Raw genomic sequence first — 23,898 nt, forward strand, 5'->3', positions numbered from 1 at the left:
AGTGGGGGACTCCTTGCTGAGGGGTACAGAAGCAGTGATTTGTAGGCCTGACAAGATGTCTCGAGAGGTGTGTTGTCTTCCAGGTGCAAAGATTCGTGATGTGACAGAGAGGCTGACAAGACTGGTCAAGCCTACTGACCAATACCCCTTCCTTTTGGTCCATGTGGGAACTAATGATACTGCAAGACACAGCATTCAGAACATCAAAAGGGATTACGAGGCGCTTGGTAGGAAGCTGCAAGGAATGGATGTACAGGTTGTCATCTCGTCTCTTCTGCCAGTTGAAGGGCATGGTCCAGGAAGGGAGAGGAAAATAGCAGATGTGAACAACTGGCTTCGCAGATGGTGCCGCCGAGAAGGATTTGGATTCTTCGATCATGGGCTGCGGTTCCATGAGGAGGGACTTCTTGCAACAGACGGGTTGCATCTCACGCCAGTTGGAAGAAATGTTTTTGCCAACAGTCTCAAGAACTTGATCAGGAGAGCTTTAAACTGAGTTCTGAGGGGAAGGGAGACAATATTAAGGAAGGCGAAAGGGATGGCGAAAATAGTCAAACTGACATAGAGGAAACAAGGCAAACAGTGCAAGGACCCAGCAGTGGGAGGCAAAAAAACTTGCACAGGCAGCAAGTAAAAGGGAACCATGGTCTGCGATGTCTCTACACTAATGCACAGAGCATGGGAAATAAGCAAGATGAACTCGAACTCCTAGTACAACAAAGCAAATATGATATAATAGGCATCACTGAAACCTAGTGGGATGAGTCTCATGATTGGAATGTGGAAATAGAGGGGTATAACCTTATTAAGAGAAATAGGCCAAACAGGAAAGGAGGAGGAATAGCACTATATGTCAGAGATATTTACACCAGTGAAGAGATCCTGGACATCAATCATGGAAGCCAGGTGGAGAGCATCTGGATAAGAATCAAAGGGGAGGGAAACAACAAGGGTGTTACGGTGGGAGTCTACTACAGACCCCCAAGTCAGACTGAGGAATTGGATGATATCTTTCTAGAACAGATGACCACACAGTCAGAAAAGAGAGATGTAGTAGTGATGGGCGACTTCAACTATCCTGATATTTGCTGGAAGTCAAACTCAGCAAAATCCTCAAGGTCTAGCAAATTCCTCACTTGCCTGGAAGACAATTTCATGGTCCAAAAGGTGGAAGAGGCAACAAGGGGGTCAGCTATTTTAGATCTGATCCTAACCAACAAGGATGACTTGGTTGATGGGGTGCAAGTGGTGGGATCCTTAGGTGGAAGCGACCATGTTCTCCTGGAGTTTGTTATACAATGGAGAGGAGAAGCCAGGCAGAGTCAGACACGCATCCTAGACTTTAGGAGAGCGGATTTCAGTAAACTTAGAGAAGTATTGAGGGCGATTCCATGGTCAGAAATACTAAAAGATAAAGGAGTTCAGGACGGATGGGACTTTCTCAAAAGGGAGATACTGAAGGCACAATTTCAAACAGTTCCAGTGAGAAAGAAAAACGGGAGGTGTCTCAAGAAACCAGGATGGATGACTAAGGAACTTTCAACCGAGCTAAGTTTGAAACGGAAAATGTATAAGAAATGGAAAAAGGGGGAAATCACGAAAAAGGAATTCAAAGAAATAGCAGGCATGTGTAGGGGTAAAGTCAGAAAAGCTAAAGCGCAGAATGAACTCAGGCTTGCTAAAGAGGTTAAGAACAATAAAAAGGGCTTTTTTGGATATGTCCGCAGCAAGAGGAAGAAGAAGGAAACGGTAGGGCCACTGCGTGGAGAAGATGGCAAAATGCTAACAGGACATAGAGAAAAGGCAGAATTACTCAACACCTTCTTTGCCTCAGTCTTCTCAGAAAAGGCAAAGGGTGCTCAACCTGAGGATAATGGAGCAGAGGACAGAATAGGGGAATTTCAGCACAGAATAAGTAAAGAGATAGTAGAGGAACACCTTGTTAATCTAAATGAATTTAAGTCTCCGGGACCAGATGAACTCCATCCAAGGGTATTAAAAGAACTGGCAAATGTAATATCGGAGCCATTGGCAATAATCTTTGAAAACTCCTGGAGAACAGGAGAGATCCCAGCTGACTGGAGGAGGGCAAACGTTGTCCCCATCTTCAAAAAGGGGAAAAAAGAGGATCCCAACAATTATCGTCCAGTTAGTCTGACATCAATACCAGGAAAGATTCTGGAGCAGATCATTAAACAGAGAGTCTGTGAACATCTAGAAGGCAATGCCATAATCACAAAAAGTCAACATGGGTTTCAGAGAAACAAGTCATGCCAGACAAACCTAATCTCTTTCTTTGATAAAATTACCAGCTTGGTAGATGAAGGGAATGCTGTGGATATAGTATATCTTGATTTCAGTAAGGCCTTTGACAAGGTTTCCCATGACATTCTTGCAAACAAGCTTGTAAAATGTGGGCTAGACAAAGGAACTGTTAAATGGATCTGTAATTGGTTGACCGGCCGAACCCAAAGGGTGCTCAACAATGGCTCCTTTTCATCCTGGAGAGAAGTGACCAGTGGGGTCCCACAGGGCTCTGTCCTGGGCCCAGTGCTATTCAACATCTTTATCAATGACCTGGATGACAGAATTGGGAGCATACTTATCAAATTTGCAGATGACACCAAATTAGGGGGAATAGCTAATACCCCAGAGGACAGGATCAAGATTCAAAATGACCTGAATAGACTAGAAAGCTGGGCCAAAGCTAACAAAATGAAATTCAACACAGAGAAATGTAAGGTATTGCACTTAGGGCGGAAAAATAAAATGCACAGATATAGGATGGGTGACACCTGGCTGAATGAAACTACGTGTGAAAGGGATCTAGGAGTCCAAGTAGACCACAAGTTGAACATGAGTGAACAGTGTGATGCGGCAGCTAAAAAGGCCAATGCTATTTTAGGCTGCATCAATAGAAGTATAGTGTCTAGATCAAGAGAAGTAATAGTGCCACTGTATTCTGCTTTGGTTAGGCCCCACCTAGAATATTGTGTCCAGTTCTGGGCGCCACAATTCAAAAAGGACATTGAGAAACTGGAGCGTGTCCAAAGGAGGGCGACAAAAATGGTGAAGGGTCTGGAGACCATGCCCTATGAGGAACGACTTAGGGAGCTGGGGATGTTTAGCCTGGAGAAAAGAAGGTTAAGAGGTGATATGATAGCCCTGTTTAAATATTTGAAAGGATGTCATATTGAGGAGGGAGCAAGCTTATTTTCTGCTGCTCCAGAGAACAGGACCCGGAACAATGGATGCAAGCTACAGGAAAAAAGATTCCACCTGAACATTAGGAGGAACTTCCTGACAGTAAGGGCTGTTCGGCAGTGGAATGCACTTCCTCGGAAGGTGATAGAGTCTCCTTCCTTGGAGGTCTTTAAACAGAGGCTGGATGGCCATCTGTCAGGGATGCTTTGATTTGGATTTCCTGCATGGCAGGGGGTTGGACTGGATGGCCCTAGTGGTCTCTTCCAACTCTACGATTCTATGACTCTATGATTCTATGATTCTATGATTCTATGAATACATATACTAAATTGAATCTTTGTTCAAAAGAAGCTATACAACACCACACCTGAGGTGAAAGGCTGATTTTTGGAAGTGACATAAAGTTTGCATGGCATAGATAGCTCTGCCCTCTAATAAAGGGACACGGCCAGAAGGCTATGGAAAACAACCAGAAGGCTGTTACTAGTGCCCTCTTGCATCTGATGCCTGATGTAGTCCTCTCACTCTCTTTAATGACAGGGATGGCCTTGGATACCACTTACTGCAAATCTGTTTCTAGAGAGGATATTCATGGGGAACAGCTACGAATTCCAAAGCAGTGTCTGAGCTCAGTTAACAATGGAGAACACAATGAAGCTTAATTCAGGGAAGAGGGAAACATTGTTAACTGGAGGTTCTGAGAAAAAGTATGGAGCCTGTTCTGAAAGGGTCTGCTTTCTCTTCAAAGAACCAGCTGTACAGCACAGGGTACGAGATCTAAGCCTTCTCCTGAATATTCAGGCAAGGTTGACAACTAGGAGTATTTTCACCTTCAGCTGTCATACATAGGTTTTCATGGACATCTGCACTTGCATCTGAAGATATCGAATTCCTCAGTTGTATCTGGACTGTAGTCCATAAAAGCTCATGCTCACACAAACTGGTCTTAATTATGTCACAAGACCCCTTCCATCTCTGCATAAGAATAGTTTTTTGAAAGAAAACTAATAAAATATTATCAAGAAACCAAATGATTGGGATTTTATTGGGAGAGGGTGGTGGTTGTTTTGCCATGCTGATAGCTCTCTAATTCAAGAAGCAAACAATATACCATGGAAACTTCCATTTATGTTGAGCTTGGAAAAGTTAACATTTTTGGAATACAATGTACAGACTCCTCTAATCAGCATGGCCAGAGGTTATCTTGCCAGGGGGGATTCTGAGATTGTCCCAATAAGTAACTTTTCCAAGCTCTGCATGGAGGAACTTCATGAGGGAGCCATTCCAGTCAGCTATGTTAGAGAAGCAAAGAAAATAACATTCTGTTTTCTGAATGCCACAGTGTAGAATATTATACTAAATACCCTTGCCAGAAAATTAGTGAGGAAAACTATTTCAAGTTATCCTTAGGTGTTCATTGTTTGACTTGTTTGTTTGTTTGGTTGCTTGTTTATTTCTCGGCCATGTCCTCTCACAAAGTGGCTTACAGAAATAACTGTACAATACAACATGATATATCAACAGACAAAACCATTTAAAGCATCAACATAAACCAATTCAAACAGCAACACACCATGATAATCAAGTGCTGCTACTTAAATACAGTTTCAAGACCAACCACACTATAAATCCTTGAAGAAAATGCAATACATGGCTTTTTAAGGCCCAATTAAAAATCTGTACAACCACAAATGCTTTGGGAGAGAGTACAGTAAACATGAGGTCAAAATCAAGAATACCCAGGCTCTAGTACCAACCGATCCTACTGATGTTATTAACAGGACCAGCCCATGATCCAATTTGTGGGGTTCATCCTGTAACGTCAAAAGGAAGAGAGCCTCCTGCCCCCCTCCCCACATGTGTGCTTGAACTATATGGCGCCATGTATGTATAAGCAAACCCCCCAGCAGGGCCTTGAACAGGGGATCTCATGGCCTGGATATATTTGTATGATGTGGGGATCATATTTCTGGTCCCAAATGGTTTAAATCTTTAAAGGTCACCATGAGCACTTTAAAGCTGTCCTAGAAATGCACCTGTAACCAGTGCAATGGATGCAATATTGTACATTTTCCAATTGCCTGCCCCACACTGGCATATTGGTAAACACCCAATGAAATGCCAAAACTGTATTGAAAGGTAGTCCACACAGAGTAAAAGAATAAAGTCTAATCTGAATGCCAGTACATGAATTACAGAGGCTAAGGCTGTATCCACACTGCAAAAATAATCCAGTTTGACACCACTTTAACTGCCATGGTTCAGTTCTATGGAATTCTGGGAGCTGTAGTTTGCTATAGCACCAGAGCTCTCATACAGAGAAAGCTGAATGTTTCACAAAATTACAATGCCCAGAATTCCATAGCATTGAGCCATGGCAGTTGAAGTGGATTCAAACTAGATTATTTCTGCAGTGCAGATACAGCCTTGGTCATCCTACCAGCCTTGTATCATCCTAAAATGGATATCACATCTCCTAGACACTAATAATACTCTGTAACTCCACAGGTAGCATCAAGTCCAAGAGAAACCCAGTGCTGAGAACCTGATCCTGAAACAGAATACAAACTCAACCAAGACTGCAATCCTCTATTTCAGAGTGACTGGTTTCTCAATTTTTACCTCTCTTTCATGCTTTTGGTGGGCCTTGCACATACTTCGTTACAAGGAAAACAAGGAAATGTATGATCACTGTACAGTTATAAGAAAGTGAGTCCCCCAGTCTAAAATTGGAAGATGAATATGTCCAAGATCCAGGATCTTGGGGCTAATGTATGGCTAATGTATGGCTTCCCAGAGAGTATTAGATTGCAACACCCATCATCCCTAGCCAGCATGGTTAATGGTGATAGACGATGGCATTTAGAACAACAGCGTCTGTAGGGCCTTAATTTGCCTGCTTCTAATCTAATGCTTTCCCATCGGATTTGGTATAGAGATGATGATTAAGACCCCCCCCCCTCTCTAAGTATGATGGTATAGGAAATTATGTTTGGAGATTTTAAGGAACTAATAGTATTAGTATTTTATTGACTGTTCAATTGCATTGTATTATTTTAATGATATAATCCCGTTTCGATCCTTGGAAGAGGAGGGACATATAAATTATTATTATTATTATTATTATTATTATTATTATTATTATTATTGGCACATAATAAAACAAAGCTGGTCCAATGTGCCTGAAAACTCCATGTGCACTGCTTTGAATACCATCAACGGGGAAAGGCAGGATATAAATACAAAACCAAGGTTATTCACTTTTGACAATAAGCTGAATCTTGATTTGATCTTGTTTGAGGAAGAGCCACTGGAATCAATGGGATTTAAATTACTCACAACTTGTCCCATTGATTTCAATGGATCTACTATAAGCACAACATTTTTGCAGTTTCATTGCGAGCTGCTTGACAGCTATTCAAGTTTGTAACCAATCCTCAGGCGCATGTTCTGATCCAGGTAAGGAAATCAGTGTGTAGAAACAGTGGCTGTTATCAGCCTTGTTGCTGTTGTTGTGTGCCTTCAAGTCGTTTTCGACTTATGGCAATGCTAAGGCAAACCACTAGTGGAACAATCAACACTCAGTGTTAACTTGATATTAACATCTTAAGAATGTTATCTGGATTTACGTGTGAATTCCCACGTACATCCTGGCACAACCAATGATAGTATGTACTGTATTCTCAGTACAACTAGAACTAGACTGGGGACAGATGCAGACATTTACTCCAGTCAGAAAGAAAAAAAACCAGCTGTGTTTAAAAACACATTGGTCCTCAGTATCTTAAATCTAGCTTTTGTAAACCAGCAATTGTTTATTTCTTACTTTATTAACACTATTGATTTCTCCAGCAATATCACTTTTATTGATAATTAAAATTTATACTGCACCCTAATCACAGAGGAATTGAGGTTATCATGATGCTGGGCCTAACAAAATTCTCCATGCTCTTGTGTTTCCTGGTTATTTATCTCACAAATAGAAACTATGTAAAAAAAATCATTCTGAAATCTGATTAGTTATCAGGTCTGTAGCACTCCAAATAACATTGACTTACTTTCATACATCAAAAAAATACAAAGTACTTTTTAATGAGTTTGTATATCAAAGAGGCAGGGTTTTGGTGCACTGTCAGTGTTGTTATTCAGACCCAAGTAACTAGTTTGGACCAGAACTTGGAAACTTTTACCTTTTCTGCACTACAGCTCCCAGAATCTATTTGCCATCATGATCTGTGGCCATATTGGGTGGATTTGGGGGACAATAGTCCAAAAAGGTTAATTTTTTCAAACTCTGTTAGGACAAAGAACATTGCACAAGACATGACAAACAAACACAACCAACTGAGAAAGATTAAATTCAGTTCCTTTAGGAATCAGCATGAAATTAGGAGGACACAACATTTTCATTAGCAAACACTGAAACACAGGAAAAAAGGGGAACCCGATTGCAATGCCAAGAAAGGGGCTTGTTGTGTTTCTGGCAAACTGAAGAATGTTCTCCAAGGCTTGAATAGTAAGTAGGTCATGTGAGTATTCCATCCAACAACATTACAGCATGTCTTGAAACTTTAGTGTTTCTTGAGGAATCAACTGAATCTGATGCTACCAATTTGCATGTCTCTCTTCACCACCACAGCCCACCCCTCGTATTTGTTTGAGAAAACTTGTTTCAGTTCTTCCTCAAAACCTCTTGACACTTCCTTTCAGGTAGAAACAGAAGAGACAAAAAGCATATTCCTCCAAAGACCCCACAGTTTACATGTGCCTGTCTTTACATCAGCACTCCAAAGTCATCAAGAAAAATGGGCTAAAAGCCCATGAAGATATCCATTCCATGGTGTAGTTGCTGAATATAAACACAAATTCTTGATGTATTCTAATGATCCACCATTAATCAATTACAGCTAATTGGACATTACTCACATCCCAGTGCATACATTCTGAAAGCCCCAAAGGTCTCAATTATACAGTAATGTCAGCTCTTAATGGATCAGGCTTTTCTCACAACAGCTGCAGACATGTAGTGGTTTCCTTGTATAATACAAATAGTCCATCAAATAAGTGCCATTTAACAAGCCAATGAAGCACATAGATACAGTCAGCTGAGCATTTCCAAATCCACTCAGCTGTGAGGCTAAGCATGCCTGCATGTAGCATCATTGTGACGATTAGGACCGGAGGTGGCTCCTGGCACCTACTCAGTTAACCAAGCTGGGTGAAGTACTTCTTCCCTCTCAGTGATGTGACGGTGCTCTGGACAATGTGGCACAGGAGACGACAGACCCAGGAAGTGCAAGAAGGGAGGGAGAGAAAGAGACAGTGTACTGATGAATAATAAAGAAGACATGCTCAAAGACATACGCCGAAGACAGAAGACAAGGCGAACCAGATTCAGACAATGACGAGCTGACCTGCTGTGCTGATTTGTAGCCAATCCTAGGAGAAGCCCCCAATGCACACTTATTGCCACACAGCAAGAGTCCCACTCGCTCCTCAGTAAAATGCCAATAGAAACATGAGCACAACATTAATGATGATGAGAAAGAGCAGAATGACAAAGACCACCACGCGCTGGGTCTCTGGGTTCATGTTGCACCGGAGAAATGTGTGAAGTGCACTCCATTTGTGCCTGCTCTGATTAGACCCCTTCGCCATATCTGGGAATGGCCTCAGCAGGAAAACAGCGTCTTAGGAGATTTGTACAAGCAGCGGCACTGTTTCTAAAATGTGGATGAAGAAGCCATGGGAGGGGGCTATAAACAATAGAGGCATTCTGCAGCTCTGAGGAGTCAAGCTCTGATCAGTTCAGCACAACCACTATGCTTATGATTATCGGCTTCCAAGCATAACACACGCACATGCAAGAACATCCTCTTCCCCTTCTGAACAATCCTCCTTATCTTTGTTTTATCTCAGAAAAGCACCAGCCTTCCCACTTCATCTTCAGCAAAGCAACTGCCTCCATAGCATTAGCTGAGAGAAGCTCCTATAGCACGGAGACTACGTGAGATCTCAGCTGCGATATTGGCTTTCCAAAGAGCTAGTCAGCTATTTGCTAAGCGCTGTAGCTAGGATACATGCAAGCCCTAGCAACTCATGGCAGAGGTGGGGGTATGGGGGTAGAGAGGAAAATGTGCACCTTCCAGAGAGGCTTGCAACTACAAGGCTCTTTGCAGTTTTAAGAATGGATGTGGCCATTACAAAGAACAACAGCAATGCCTTTTTACAGCTCTGATAAAACAAACAAAATCTATAGATTAATGCAGGTGCTTCTCCACATACTGCCTAATGTCAATAGCAATAGATAGCAAGGGAAAGATTAAACTGAAAAGTCTCTAACATAACACTTAAGCTGCTGAAGCAAAGGAAACAATTAGCCTAGGCTAGCTAGACACTGAGGAGGTGCTCTGACAGATTAATTTCAGTTAGTTATTCTAAACAAGATTTCCATGCATCATCACATAAAAGATACATAAACTTCTATGATCTCTAAACCAGGAATTAGAAGATTCCTATAATGAGACATGGGATCAGTCCCATTCAAAATAATAGAAAGTAGATATATTTTACATTTTTGGGGAAAAAACAAAACAGTAGCTATGATTTTAACCAGGTGATTCATAGAATTACTTAGAAACATTTAAGGGTCAAAAAGTATTTTCTGTCACACAAATGCACTCCACAAATGGCAACTGGGTTATCTGAATCAGAATCAGAGGAGATCAGACGCGCCAAGGGGTGGTGGTGACAGGAGAAGGATGGGAGTGAAGTGCCATGCTACTGTTCTTATTGCGTGATTACATGAAGATTATCAGACATATGGCACTTATCCTGTGATTATCCCATCAATGAAAAGGAATTGCCCCATCACTTCAGAATTAACAGGTTATCTTGTTATTATGAAATGGAAGTATATGATGAGACAATTCCTCTTTACTGATAGGATAATCACAGGATAATTGTGACGTCGTCTGATAATCTTTGCGCAATCACACAATATGGACAGGAGCACCATGCTTCGCTCCCATCCTTCTCCTGTCATTACCCCATCTGATAATCTCCAGAATCAGCATCAGAAGGGAAAATGACAATTTTGCATTCAACCCCTATTAAAAAGAAATACAAAACCAAAGTTGGTGAATTGTTATGTTATAGAAATGACATTAATCCCAAGAATGTAACAAAGTAAGGGTGGAGTAACTGGGCACACGGTGGTTCTGTGATCAGAGTCTCACAGAAACTCCTTTCCCTGTGTTTGTCCTTGAGAAATCACTTCCGTTCACAGACAATTTATCTGGCCTGACAGACTTCTCCCGAAAAACTTAATTTACCTTTTACTCATAAATCTTTGTGAGTCCCTTCCAAAGCTGCTTACATTTTAAAGTTGACTAAAGGGAGAGGGAGGTATGGGACTCAGCACAGGGCCAGCACTAGCATCTTATTTAAAATGAGTCTTGTGAGAGGGGAGGGACTTTCTGAATTTCATATTTAAAGCTGCATATCAAGCAATCCAATCTCACTTTAGTCCTGTGGCTACAGGAAAGGTGCAGTGTACCCTAAGCAAAAGTTTTCACTTGAAATTAAGCAAGCAAACCACTATATTTGATTTGGGGACCCAGCTCTAAAAATGGGTAATGCAGACTCTTTCCACATATACATACAGTTCCCACCTGTTTAGAATGTAATGACCCACATGTAAGAATGATTAGCCATCATAAAAATAACGTGGATTAATCCTACATAATTTAACTCATCATTGATAGTTCTGCACAAAGTGATAGGTCAAAACAACAGAATACAGTGCATCTAACCATTCAAAGATAGTGACAGTACATATAAAATATACAAGTTTGATTTGTTTTGGTTTTGTCTAACGGAACTATATTTATTGAAAGTTTTCTAGTAGAATAGTGGATAATTTGACCACATATACAGAATCAGCCATACTGTCAATCAACCGTGTACCCAGAAAGCAAAATGACAAATTTCAGCACTTCTATTTCTGTAACTGTTTTACTCCGTAATCCTTTTCATATATATTTTTTGTGCAAGAACATGTATATTTGGAACATAAGACTGCAACAGCAGTTCCAATCCCCAAACTATATGTATTCATTTTAAGATCTAAATTGTGTACATAAGCATTTCAAACATAATACACCATGATTCCTATCCCTACTACACATGTTTTAACAGTATAGGTTGAGTATCTCTTATCCAAAATGCTTGGGACCAGAAGTGTTCTGCATTTTAGAATTTTGTTTTGTTGGATTTTGGATAACTTTACTTGCATATATATGATGAGACATAAGGAAGCTGGAGAGAAACTCAGGATCTGTGGGATGGTGGGATTCATGGATTCCTGCCTCTTCACAGATTCTCATGTCTCTCTTCAGCCTCACAAACACAACAGAGGTATGTATTATGCTACCTGTGTTGTAGCTCAGAAAGTTTTGGATTTCGGGGTACTTTGGATTTTGGAATTCCAGATAAGAGATATCACACGTGTATATGAGATAATGCCTGAAAAGGACTTGTGTAATATCTTTAACCTCATCAGGCATGCTGAATGCATAAATTGGCATCTGGAATTTCCAGATGAATATTCCTAGTATAGGAATTCACCTACACCCAAAGAGCATACCTGTGGGTGCCTAACCCCTAGTAAAAACCCCTATATCATTCTCAGACAGTGATTTGGAACATGTGGCCTGATGTTAGACTATAATCATTCCTCACTATTGGTTATGCCATCTAGGGCTGTAGGGAATTATACTCCTATGATGAAAAGTGCCATCCATTACCCAAATCTGTCCTGGGAATCTAAAAATCAACTCTTATACAGTATTTGCTGTGCATGAAACTGTGAAAATCATGACATACAGTCACCTTATTGCATGGATAATCCCTCTGAAAAGGTCATGAGCAGCCTATCTCCTTAAAGGGGAAGATGCTGAAATCCTCTTATGCCAGTTGACATAGTTCTTTGATCTACTTGCTAACTATACCCAGCCTCAGCCACCTTCATTATACCTGCTTTTAATCAATTTGTGTAGCAATCTGTAATGACTTGTCCATGTTTTTCTTAAAGGAAAGACACCAATATTTGATTTATAGTGAAGCAGAAGATATGAGGCCTCAAAAAGACTATGGGTCCATACAGACAGGCCAAAATAAAGCTGCTTCGGGTCACTTTGGAGGTATGCTGTTTAAATGATGCATGTGTCCTATGAAGCCAGAAGCCATGCCAAAGCCACACTCCAGTCCTAAGAACTGGACCACAGCTTTGGCATGGCTTCTGCCCTCTTAGGGTGCATGCATCATTTAAACAGCATACCTCCAAAGTGACCCGAAGCAGCTTTATTTTGTCCTGTCTGTATGGGCCTTTTAATACAGTTGGCCCTCTTTATCCACAGATTTTTTTATCCACAGATTCAAGCATCCACAGCTTAAAAAATATTTTTTAAAGTATAAATTCTACATAGCAAGCCTTGATTTTCCATTTTATATAAGAGACCATTTTGCTATGCCATTGTATTTCATGAGACCTGAGCATCCACAGATTTTGTTATCCACTGGGGTCCTGGAACCACATTCCAGTGGATACCAAGGGCTCATTGTAGAACCAGTCCAATGCCCCCACTGATACATACATATAGGCTTGGTCCTATATGTATGGTCCTAGGCTTGGAGTAAATCTAATTCAGCATTTGTAGGTTATGTTGCTAGATGAGTTTTCTCCTCCTCATGGTTAAATAAACAGAACTTCCATTGCAATCTACCTGTGTGCACTGCTGAGTGTTTATGTGAATGCAGGAGTCCTTGGGGCTTGGAAGTCCTTCCCCAGACTCTAAGACAGTACATTATATGTAAGAACCTCTTTTTCTGTGAACTTTCCATTCCAGAAACTAGAATTGGCTCTTATTCTCTGCTAGCCTGCACACTGTTTACAAGATGTAACAGAAATGCTCCATATATGAAAAATTCTGCAAATCCTGTGGAATTATTGATAAAAGAATGCCCAGTGGCACAGGTTGTTGTTGTTTTTTTACCAGCGCAACTGCTGCACTTCAAGGGAACAGCTAGCAAACTTGGTTTTCACATTTCCCTCTTGTAAAATAGAAATAGTTATACTATCCCTTTGCTGAGGGATATTGTGTGAGAGAAAATTACTCCAGTGAATGTGAAGGGTATTAAATTGGGCTACTGTACATATTTGTTGGGGTGGATTTATGGCAGGTCAATTTACATATGAATGTTTGATATTTCATACCTTTCAACTGAACATGTGGAAGATTGGGAAGTACCACTTTTCATACCCTCTAACTTTCCATGATTGGCAGGCATAGTCACTATTAATCCTATGCCACCCAGCACCCAATTTTTCATCTGCTTTTAAAATGTCTAGTTTTTCTCTCCTCCTCCCACTCCCCCCCCCCCCCGTCTCCAGTTTATTTTAAGTGCTGCAAACTAATTTCAAAGTGCAAAACTAGTTTGCACTCAGTTAACTCAATAGTGGATGAAAAGAAGAGGTGGAGTCTTGCCCTTCCCAATAGGATCAGACAAAAGCAAACTGTTGCCATCACACCTATCCTTCATGTTCTTTTGCATTCATTTCTTTTGCCAACATGACCACACGCTAATATTGCTTGGCCACATGTGTCCCAGTTTTCATTTCATTGGCGCACTCATGACGTCCGCCTGGGGGCTAAAAAAGAACCCGGTTAATTTTTTTGAAATTTTAAAATTCTTTTAAAGTTTTCTTTAAAAACATCACATTTTAACCAAATCTTCACTTTGCATAGGCTGTGTATATGATACTGTATATGTGTATATGTATATATTGTGTATATGATACTGTAATTTAAAGGTATAATTTTAATTTTGCCAGTTGTTTATATCACAACTATTAGCATTACATTCAGTGGTATATGGGAATTACAATTTATAAGATAAGGATCCTGTATGGAGGAAGTCAAGGAGGGGGGGGGAGTTGATACCATGAGTGACCACACCAGGTGACACCAACTCTAGGGATGTCACTGCCATGGAGAAGAGGTACTGGTACATAATCAATTGAATACTATCTTCATGAACTGCAGTGAATCAACTTGCTCTCTAAATCACCCTCAATTTTTCTACTAGATTTGCTATCTTTATTGTAACTTTGCAAGGGTGGAGATCATATGTCACTCTGGATGTTCATGGCCTGCAGATCCCATCAACCCTAGACAGTACATCCTATGGGGACAAATTATGAGAGGTATAGTCCAACAACATCTGAAAAATCACAAGTTCCCTTTCCTGCTGTATAATATAAGGCTGTGTAAAGATTTATGTCTGTAAAGATTTGTGCAAGTGTGGGCCTAAATACCTTAAAGACACCAGATCACATTTCATCTTAGAAACTAAGCAGAGTCATCCCTGGTTAGTATTGTATGGGATACCACCAACAAATACCAGGTGCTGTAAGCTATATTTCAGAAGAAGGAATGGGCAAAACCCTATGAAAGTCTTGGGGTTTACTAACTCTGTCAATAAAACAAAACATAGTGGCTAGAATTCTGTTGGCAGGCATGCTATGATAGTGGGTGCAATTTTTCAAGGGTTGTGCAATGGTGGCAAGGGAAGACAACAAAATCTGCTGGCTCTGAAAAGGCTCTGTTTCTCCAGTGTCTTACTCCCTTCATGGACACAGTGGCCTATTTTCCCCTGTTGCCACTGCCTATAGTGGCATAGTTATGCCTATATAGCTCTCCAACAGGATTCCAGCTAGTATTTTCTCTTCTCCACTCCCTTCCCCTCTTTCTATTATTTCAGTTAGAAATAACATTTATTAGACCTGATACTATGCATAATAAATTTCACCACTCCTACAGTCAAAATAAAAGGCTTAGGAAAGTACCTGCTACAATATATAATTTAGATTATCACACAAAGCTTCCCTCCCAATATTGTTGCAGCTTTTCAAACACGTTTTTAAACACAGCAATGATTTTTTTGACATTACCATGCAATTGTGAATTGATAACAGGTTCCCAACGGCAATGCACCTTATTGCGCTACCATTCTGTTTACAAGATAGCTATCTCAGATTAATGGGGTCTGTGCAGTGAAACCCGTTCAAATCCCCCTTCTCCTGCCATCTTGTGAGTAAGAAGTCTTGCCTTCATTAGAAATAGGTGTGTGAGAGTCAAACCTGTTAAAATCCTCTTCTTTGAATTGCCCTAGAATGACCTATGGCACATACTTCAGTAATGGGTTAACTGCTGGATTGACAGTTATTCATGGGATTGCCCCATTCATTAAAAGCAGTGGCAGAAGCATGGACTGACTACCTACTGCCTAGGCACAATGTTGTGCAATAAAATTCATTGATTACAGTTTCAATCCCACTTGTATCCCATTATTTCAGAACAGTGATATAATCTCCAATGAGGCAAAAACAACAGGGTGATAATTTTGGTAACACTGAGGAGGAATGGTTTTATTTATTTATCTATGTATTTATTTAAATAATTTAAAGGCTAAAAGCATATTCAGCCATCTAACACTTAAAACAGGAGAGAGTAAAGCCAGTTAAAACTATTTAAAGCAGCTCATATTGCAAATTTGGGTGAGATCAAGCATGTCTCAAGCACTTTAGTGAGCAGACATATTTTTACTTGATACTGGACTGTCAGCAGTATTAGTTCCAATCAGGCATCTAAAGGGAGAGCATTCCATAACTGGTGTGCCAGAGCAGAGAAGGTCCTCTATATTCTGGAATCTCTATTAATCCTACAATTGTTGAAATCCCAAAACGCACATCCTTTGATATTGAAAGGTATAGCTTGCCAGTCATAGAGGGATAAGAAAAGTAATACCTGTAAGAAATGTCCTATCCTTATGAAAGGTAAAAGTGACCTACCTACCCTCCTTTACATTTCATGATCCTATGCATGTAGATCTTCTACCTACTATATACCTGATCAGTTAGGGTATGGTTGCCAAGGAAATATATTCTACATGAGATCAATCCCTATCCAAAGCTGCAGTTCTGGAGATGAAGGCCTAAATTCACATTTAGTCTTGACTAAAGTAGCATACTTTCCAACATTTCAGAGATTAAAACTGGGATACAAGTGACCAAGCAACATTGGCATGTGTTCAAAATGGCAAAAATTATTAAGAGAAAGAACACATAAGCTAGGAGATGCTGCAACAGTTTGCTTTTTTTCCTGAGCCTACTAAGAAAGGGCAAGATTCTCCCTCCCCTCCCCTCCCCTCCTCTGACATCTAATGCAGTGCAAACTACTTTTTGCACTTTGCATTCAACTTGCAGCAATTGAAGTAAGCCAAAGGAAAGGGAGAAAGTGAGAGAAGGAGGAAAAAACTGGGACATTTTAAAAGCAGCTGAAAAAGTGGGATAACAAAGAAGTAATTAGGACTGCCCCTGCCAAACAGGGGAAGCTGCGAGTATAGAGTAGACCCACTGAATCCATTAGGTTCATCTACGTGTTGACTCACCATTCAACCCTGAATTGGTCTACTGTAGTTGGGACTAACAAACAGGATGCAAGTCAAAGGCTGGGAAGTTTGAACCATTGAATTCAAGAGGATTTCTTTCTCCCTAAACATGCATGAGATCAGACGGTAAAGTATTTCTTGCTACTTGAAACCAAGGCTAGGTTCACACTTTTTTTTAAGGTGGTAAAGTTCACACACAGTAACTTGCCATCTCATTTTCACATCAGAAACCATTTGTGTGAAAACAGTCCCTATGTGAAAAAGTGAGATATTACCTTGTCAGGGGAAAAAAAGCTTGAAAATTTGACAATGTGACAGGAGAAACGTCATGTACAACTCAGACCTAAAACAGTTACTTTTCTAGCATTTTACTCACTGTCACTGAAATTCAAAGACAGTTTACACTAAGCATTCACCCTGACATATTTATCAAAGAACATAAAATACTTTCTGGAAACATGTGAGACATTTTTGTAGATGTGAACATTTAAATGTACAGCCCATCTGCAACTCAGTGGTCCAATACACCAAATATGATATTATAGGGGAGTGGGAGTACTATATAATTCATTGGCAATGCATAAAAACTTGAGGTTAAACCCTGTGATATATCTGTGATTTGGGTCAGTAGTAGTTCAGAAGAGGCGAGGGCAAGAATCTTGGACTTAGGTTTATCAACTGATGATAAAAAGTGGGGAAAACAGTGGAGCAGAATTCCAATGCAGACATTCTGTGCAAAGGTTGAAGAACATAATCTGAATCTTTTGCACTGATAGTATTGTTCCCTGGTATGTTTAGCATACATAAAAGGTAAAGGTTTTCCTTCAGACAAGATTGTCTAGTTGTGTCTGACTATAGGGGGCAATGCTCATCTCTGTTACTAACCCAGGGGAGCCAGCATTGCAAAGATGACTCCATGGTCATGTGGCCAGCATGACTAAATGCCAGGGTACATGGAACACTGCTATTTTCCCTCCAAAGTAGTACCTATTTATCTACTTGCATCTTTACATGCTTTCCAACTGCTAGGTTAGCAGAAGCTGGGACTAGTGACAAGAGCTCACTCCATCATGCAGCGCTTGGGTCTCAAACTGCCAAACTTCTGACCTTGTGGTCATCACAGTCAGGATCTTAACCACTAAGCCACTGTGTCCACACATAAACCATGTCAAAAAGATGTTGGCAAGGCTGTACAACCTCGGGTGCATATTTTCACTTGTGATGATCCTGTCCCCCAATATTTAAATTTTGTGTTTTGGTTGTTAAGAAAACAGGAGTTGATTACCTAACTGAGAAAAATGCACTCTTTTAACTATTTTCTACGGAAGCAATATCTGTTACTTAGAGAACAACTAACATATCTTACATTTGACAGCACGACAATAATTGTGCACTATTGGAAAGAAGGTAAAACTCTATTAGTAAGTCAATAGAGATAAAATTTGGTCTTTAATTATTATGGTGAAACTTAAAGCACAAGTCAAACCACAATAATAGTTCTTGAATCAGGAAAATAACACCATTGTGAAGTCAAAGGTTTTCACGGCTGGCATCCATAGTTTTTGTGGGGTTTTCAGGCTATGTGTGTGTGTTCTAGAAGAGTTTATTCCTGACATTTCACCGGCATCTGTGACTGGCATCTTCAGACAACACCTTCATTGTTTGGGTTCCTTTTATTTCCTATGTCAACTGTGTTTTTATTGATCTTCCAGTCCCTGAGTCTGTTATGGATTTTTGAGAAAATGTTCTAACATGATATTGTATTTATTTTTGATGTGTGCATTTGTATGTTAACACTAATAACTCAACAGTAGTGCTTTCATATAAGAACACTCTGATTCAGTTTCTGGCATCTCCAACTAGAAAAGTCAGGTGGGAAGTCATGTGAAAGAGCAGAGACCATTCTGGACTAGATAATCTATTCTGATATGAGGCAGATTCTTGCACATCTTGGTTTCAAACCAAGGAGAAAGAAACTAAGCCAAAAAATACACTAAAAAGAGGGTGGGGGGGAACCAAAACATTCTGCATTAAACTAGTACAAGTTCTAGCTTAACATCACAGGGCCATCCCTACTAATAGACAAGAGTGAGAAGGCTGTCTCAGTGGGCAGAACTATCGGAAAGACTGATATCTCTGTGTGATGAAGACTGATATCTTCAATTGACTAACATCTTGTGTGATGTGTAAAGATTCTGCCATATTATAAATCTGAAATAAAATTCATTTTCCTGTCTGGCTTCCAAGTGAGGAATTGGAGGGGAGGGAGAACTTCCTTCAGGATGCATACTGTGAGCAATCCAGAGAAAGCAAAGAACAATTACATGGCATTTGAAATGTTTTCAAGAAGATTTACGGGTAGCTAGCCTTTCCTGGATTGCACTCATTCATAGGCTGATCATAGCAAACAAATGTACACTGATTTAGTTTTGGCTTGAAATAGGAGAAAAATGGCAATAGTCCTTTCAGGCAGGCCATAGCTGGAGCTAAGTTGTAAGACTAACCACGACAGTTTAGACTTCTCTTGTGGGAGATAAACTGCAGAGATTTATGAGAGGAAAGAAGAAGAAGAAGAAGAAGAAGAAGAAGAAGAAGAAGAAGAAGAAGAAGAAGAAGAAGAAGACATTTTAAAAAAATAACCAAAAAGAATATTAGATACCAAGAAGGTCTGTGCTTCCAGCAGTGTATGACAGGACATATTTGTTATTTTTTTTAAAATTGACTTTCATTTGATGAAGGTATCTGATTAGAGAAACCAAAAAGAGACAATGCAATTTGAAACCCATATCTTATTATTTCCAAAGTAGAACTAAACATAATAATAGAGAATGCTGCACTGAGGCATCTGCAGTTCTTCAGTCCTACAACATAAATCATACAGTGCAGATCCATGCCTGATGCAAACTACTACTGATATACTTGCTATAAAAGCTATGGGTCAGAGGCATTTAGTATCAGTCTTTAAAAGAGGGCAAACATGGGATATACAGGAATGAAATCTACAAAATGTGTATGTGTGGATGGGCACAGGGTTAACTGCCTTTCCATGAATTGGTGTTATGTGGTAAAATCTACACTCTACTAAAGCTGCTTTATTAAATGGCATCAGACCTCTCATGAGCAATCCACTCTGGGGTTTAGTCTGAATTTTAAAGGAACTATCCACAGTGGAGAACCTATGTCCTGTGTTCACAGGCCAAATACACTATCCTCCCCCCTGTCCTCTTGGCAGGGAGTCTGGACAACCCAGGGCACAATCCTCAAAACTGATGTGAACAGTCCGAACAGTGTTCAGCCCATTCAGCACCAAATGTGGGTAATTCTTATAATGAATTTAAAAAATTCACACCACAGCAGCCCTCCACTGCAATGCTGGGCAGCTGTTCACATGTGTGCCCCACTGTGCAACTGGTGCAGTCGCTACCACAGGGAGTCACTTGCTCTGAGATCAGAATCAGGCACCCAGCCATGTGATCGATGCTAGGTGCCTTGCTCTGACCTCAACACAAGAGAGTCACTACAGTTGCACCAGGTGGCACAAAGGGTTGTGTGTGTGATCATCCACCCCGTATCGTAGCAGGAAAGGTGGGAAAGTCAGGGCAGCTTTGGGGCTAGGATTCTTTGGGCTGTTCCCTGAATATCCTGGCCCATGTAGACATCACCATAGTGTGGGATATGATTCAGCATCACTGATAGCTTCTTTAAAATCTGGACTAAAACCCAAACCAGATGCAATTCCCTGCTGACATGGAAGCCACCAGCTAACCTCTGTATGCAATGTGCTGTTAACTTGTTAGCATCTGAGTGACCTGTACAAAGAGCTTCCAGGGTGGAGGAAATACAAGGCATCTTCTTTATATGGCAAGTCAACTATAGAATTCCCAAATAGAAGGTGAAATGCTTTGGGCTTATAATCAGATAAATCTTCATACTGTCAACCCTGCAGCCATTAGTCTTGTTGCATTTCTCCAAACTGTCTCGTGCAAGGTGAATTATCACCTCTAGAGAGGTTAATTGATATGTCATAATTCCTGGGCTGAGTGTTGATGCTAAGCATTCTGATTCATTTAGCAGTATCTTTAAAATAACTTTGCAAGTGCCTGCTGGTAAACTGCTAATAAATGGCTGCTATAGAATTATCTGTCATCTTCACTGCTGACACATCCATCACAGGTCTTTTTTTGTCCTCTGAGACTTTCATCAGGACAGTGTTAAAGCTCTTTCTCAAGTGACCCTGTAAATAAGGACAGGCATTTCCTATCAAAACAGACAAATAATCTCAGATGTACAGCTGTCACTCATAATATTTCTGGCCATTCCAGCTATTTGTGCTACTTTTGCTTTATGCAAAGATAGAAAATGGATAAAGAATTTGGGTGTTTGTTTCAGAGCTTGCTTTCTGAATGTACAGTGGATTTGCATCTGCAATTCACTGTAAAAAATGATAATGCTTGGTAAAGCGAAAGGCAGTAGGAAAGGAGGGAGACCGCACTACAAGTGGATTGATTCAATCTAGAGAGCCACGGCCCTGATTTGCAAGACCTGAGCAGGACTGTTAATAACAGAGCATCTTGGTGACCTCTCATTCATAGGGCCATAATAAATTAAAGTTGACTTGGCAGCAAATAACAACAAATGTGCTGGCCAAATGGCTGTAATAAAGTTGTTGTTGTTGTTGTTATTATTATTATTATTATTATTATTAAAAAAAAACCATGAACCACAACTGATTATTCTCATTCCTCTCTCAAAGAAGACCTCACACTCACTCCTGCACTAGCTCTCAATTCCAGTAAATTTGAGGAACCCTTTAACCACAAAGCAATACCATGTTGAAAATGACCTTACAAGTCAACCTGTCCAACTCCCAGCTAATACAGTGCACCCGCATTATACATGGGCGCAGCTTATGTGGCTTCCAGCATATGCTGGAAGCCTGTGCCAGAAGAAGCCTCGGCTTGCCAGGAAGAAGTAATGGGGCGCGCCACTTGCACGAGCCCCATTACTTCTAATGGGGCTTTAGCATACACGTTTTTTCCCTTATGCGGGGGGGGGGGGGGCTGGAATGGATCCCTTGCATAAGAGAATGGCGCACTGTACAGGAAATCCATCATTACAGCATTCCCAATAGGTGGCCACCCAACTTCTGCTTAAATGGCCTTAGCAAAAGATAGTCCATCAACTTCAAAGACTGTTTGCCCCATGGGCAAATAGCTTGTCGCTTCTGGAATATCTTCCTAATGTTTACTCAAAATTGTATTTTTTTTCTGGCAGCACACTAACTAATGTTGTGTGTTCAGATACTTGTGTGTTCTAATACTTGTGTGCTTAGCAGTTACAAAGCTCTGTAACTGCTAAGCACACAAGTAGGTTCTTCATTGTAGGTTCTTCATTCTTCCTTGAATTTGTCCCCTTTGGAGACACATTCTTGGCTCAGATTGACATGGTATGTTGTCTTATCCCCCTTGAAGTACTTGTCGAGCATTAGTACCTGTGGATCTACAGCCTGCCTATTGTTAACTGTAGGTGGCTTGATCTTTCTTCTGAAGTGTCATTCTTCACTCTATGAATTCATTCAACAAAGCATTTCAGTTCACTATAGACAGACTATAGACAGACTTGGATGCCATCTGGCAAATTGATCCTGCCCCTCCTTGCTGTACACTCTATCTGAGCCATTCATAATTACAATGTGATAACAGTTCTTCTCTGATAAAGCTCTTTTTCAATGTCAATTTAAAAAATCTTAGATGCTCCTTTTGTAGAATCACAAAGAACATATACAGCTATATTCATTTAACAAACCAGCTTTTAAAAAAATCTTCTTTCAAAGCAAAAGTGGTAGCACATATTTGAATTGCCTTCCAGCCCTGGATTAGACATGCTGATCAGCTATAAAAATATATTTCCAGCAGGTCCTAACTTTAAAACATCTTTATGGAACAGCTGTGGCTCCATTAGCCATATATCAGATTGTGTACATATTCTTTCTTCCCTCCCCTGCCCCCAAATAGTTGCTTGGGTTGTCTCCCCACACAAACACATACTTTTTTGAACATTTACCCTCCTCCAGTCTGCTGGGACTGTCCTTCAATATTCTGAAATATTGCTGACATTGCTCTGAGTACATTTGCAAGTTCCTTTAGTACTTTTGAATTCATTTAGAGTAACTAGGTATTTTTTTTACCACTTTGTTACTCTAAAAATGTGGTTGTTGTTTTTTTTTTTACCACATTTGGGGCTGCATCATTTGTTCTATTTTTACCAGTTGGAGCACTGTTATCCTTTTGAGAGACAAGTGAGGCAAAGAAGGCATTAAACAGTTCTGCCTTGTCTCTGTCCCATTAGCATTTCACCATATTCTCTACACAGTGGCCCTACCACTTCTTTGTTCTTTTCTCTTACTTCAAACAATTAAAACAACCCTTTCTACTATTTTTAACTTTTTCTGAGCTCCTTCTGAGATTTAGCTTTTATGATTTTCTACCTGCAAGTTCTGGCTACTTTGCATGTCTTTTTGGTGATTTCTCCCTTCCAGTTCTTATACAAGTTCCCTTTAAATCTCTGGTGGCACATTGGTTATATGCCGGTAATGTAGCCACAAGGTTGGGAGTTCGATCCCAGGGCTCCCAGATTGACTCAGCCTTTTATCCATCATAGGTGGGTAAAATGAGTACCCAGCTTGTTGGGGGCAATTGCTTACAGACTGTGAACCCCTTACAGAGTGTTGAGTTCATTATGAATGTATAGAAATGTAAATGCTATTGTTATTGCTTAAATTTCAACTCATCTGAAAGTTTCTTTAGAAATCCTCACTTTTCTTTCTTGCTGGAATTGTTTGCAACTGTACCTTCAATATCTCACCTTTAAGAAACAACTCTTTGAGCATTTCAGCCCATGGTATCTCACCCACTATTTCCTTAAGCTTACTGATGTTGTCCAGATCACTTGTCCGATCACATCTGGCTTCCCTTTTCATCTGTATAAAAAAATCCTATGAGGACATGGTGACTCCCATGCAAGGATCCCACTATTTCCACCCCTTTGACCTTTGTTCATTAGGATCAAATCCAAAATAACTGATTCTCTTGTTGCTTCCTCCACCTTCTGGGTAATGAAACTGTCCGCAAGACAAATCAGGAATTTGTTGGCCCTTCTATTCTTGACAGAGTGTGACTTCCT

General features: G+C 40.3%; 1 protein-coding gene across 2 annotated transcripts in view; it reads right to left on the reverse strand.

The window, feature by feature from the left end:
• Positions 1 to 23,898, reverse strand: part of ARHGEF4 (Rho guanine nucleotide exchange factor 4) — a 226,773-nt gene that overhangs the window by 39,223 nt on the left and 163,652 nt on the right. The window contains exon 1 of one of the 2 annotated variants that reach the window (XM_089509562.1): positions 8,619 to 9,053. The exons of the other annotated variant lie outside the window; for it this stretch is intronic. Coding sequence (XP_089365688.1) covers positions 8,619 to 8,735 — 117 coding nt within the window. The 5' untranslated portion in view covers positions 8,736 to 9,053. Of the gene's footprint in view, positions 1 to 8,618; positions 9,054 to 23,898 lie in introns of those variants that run through there. 2 annotated transcript variants of the gene reach the window in all.

Source organism: Sceloporus occidentalis, unplaced genomic scaffold (assembly GCF_023333645.1).
Source record: "Sceloporus occidentalis isolate IW3139 unplaced genomic scaffold, rSceOcc1.0.p SCAF_2, whole genome shotgun sequence".
Classification (NCBI taxonomy): domain Eukaryota; kingdom Metazoa; phylum Chordata; class Lepidosauria; order Squamata; family Phrynosomatidae; genus Sceloporus; species Sceloporus occidentalis.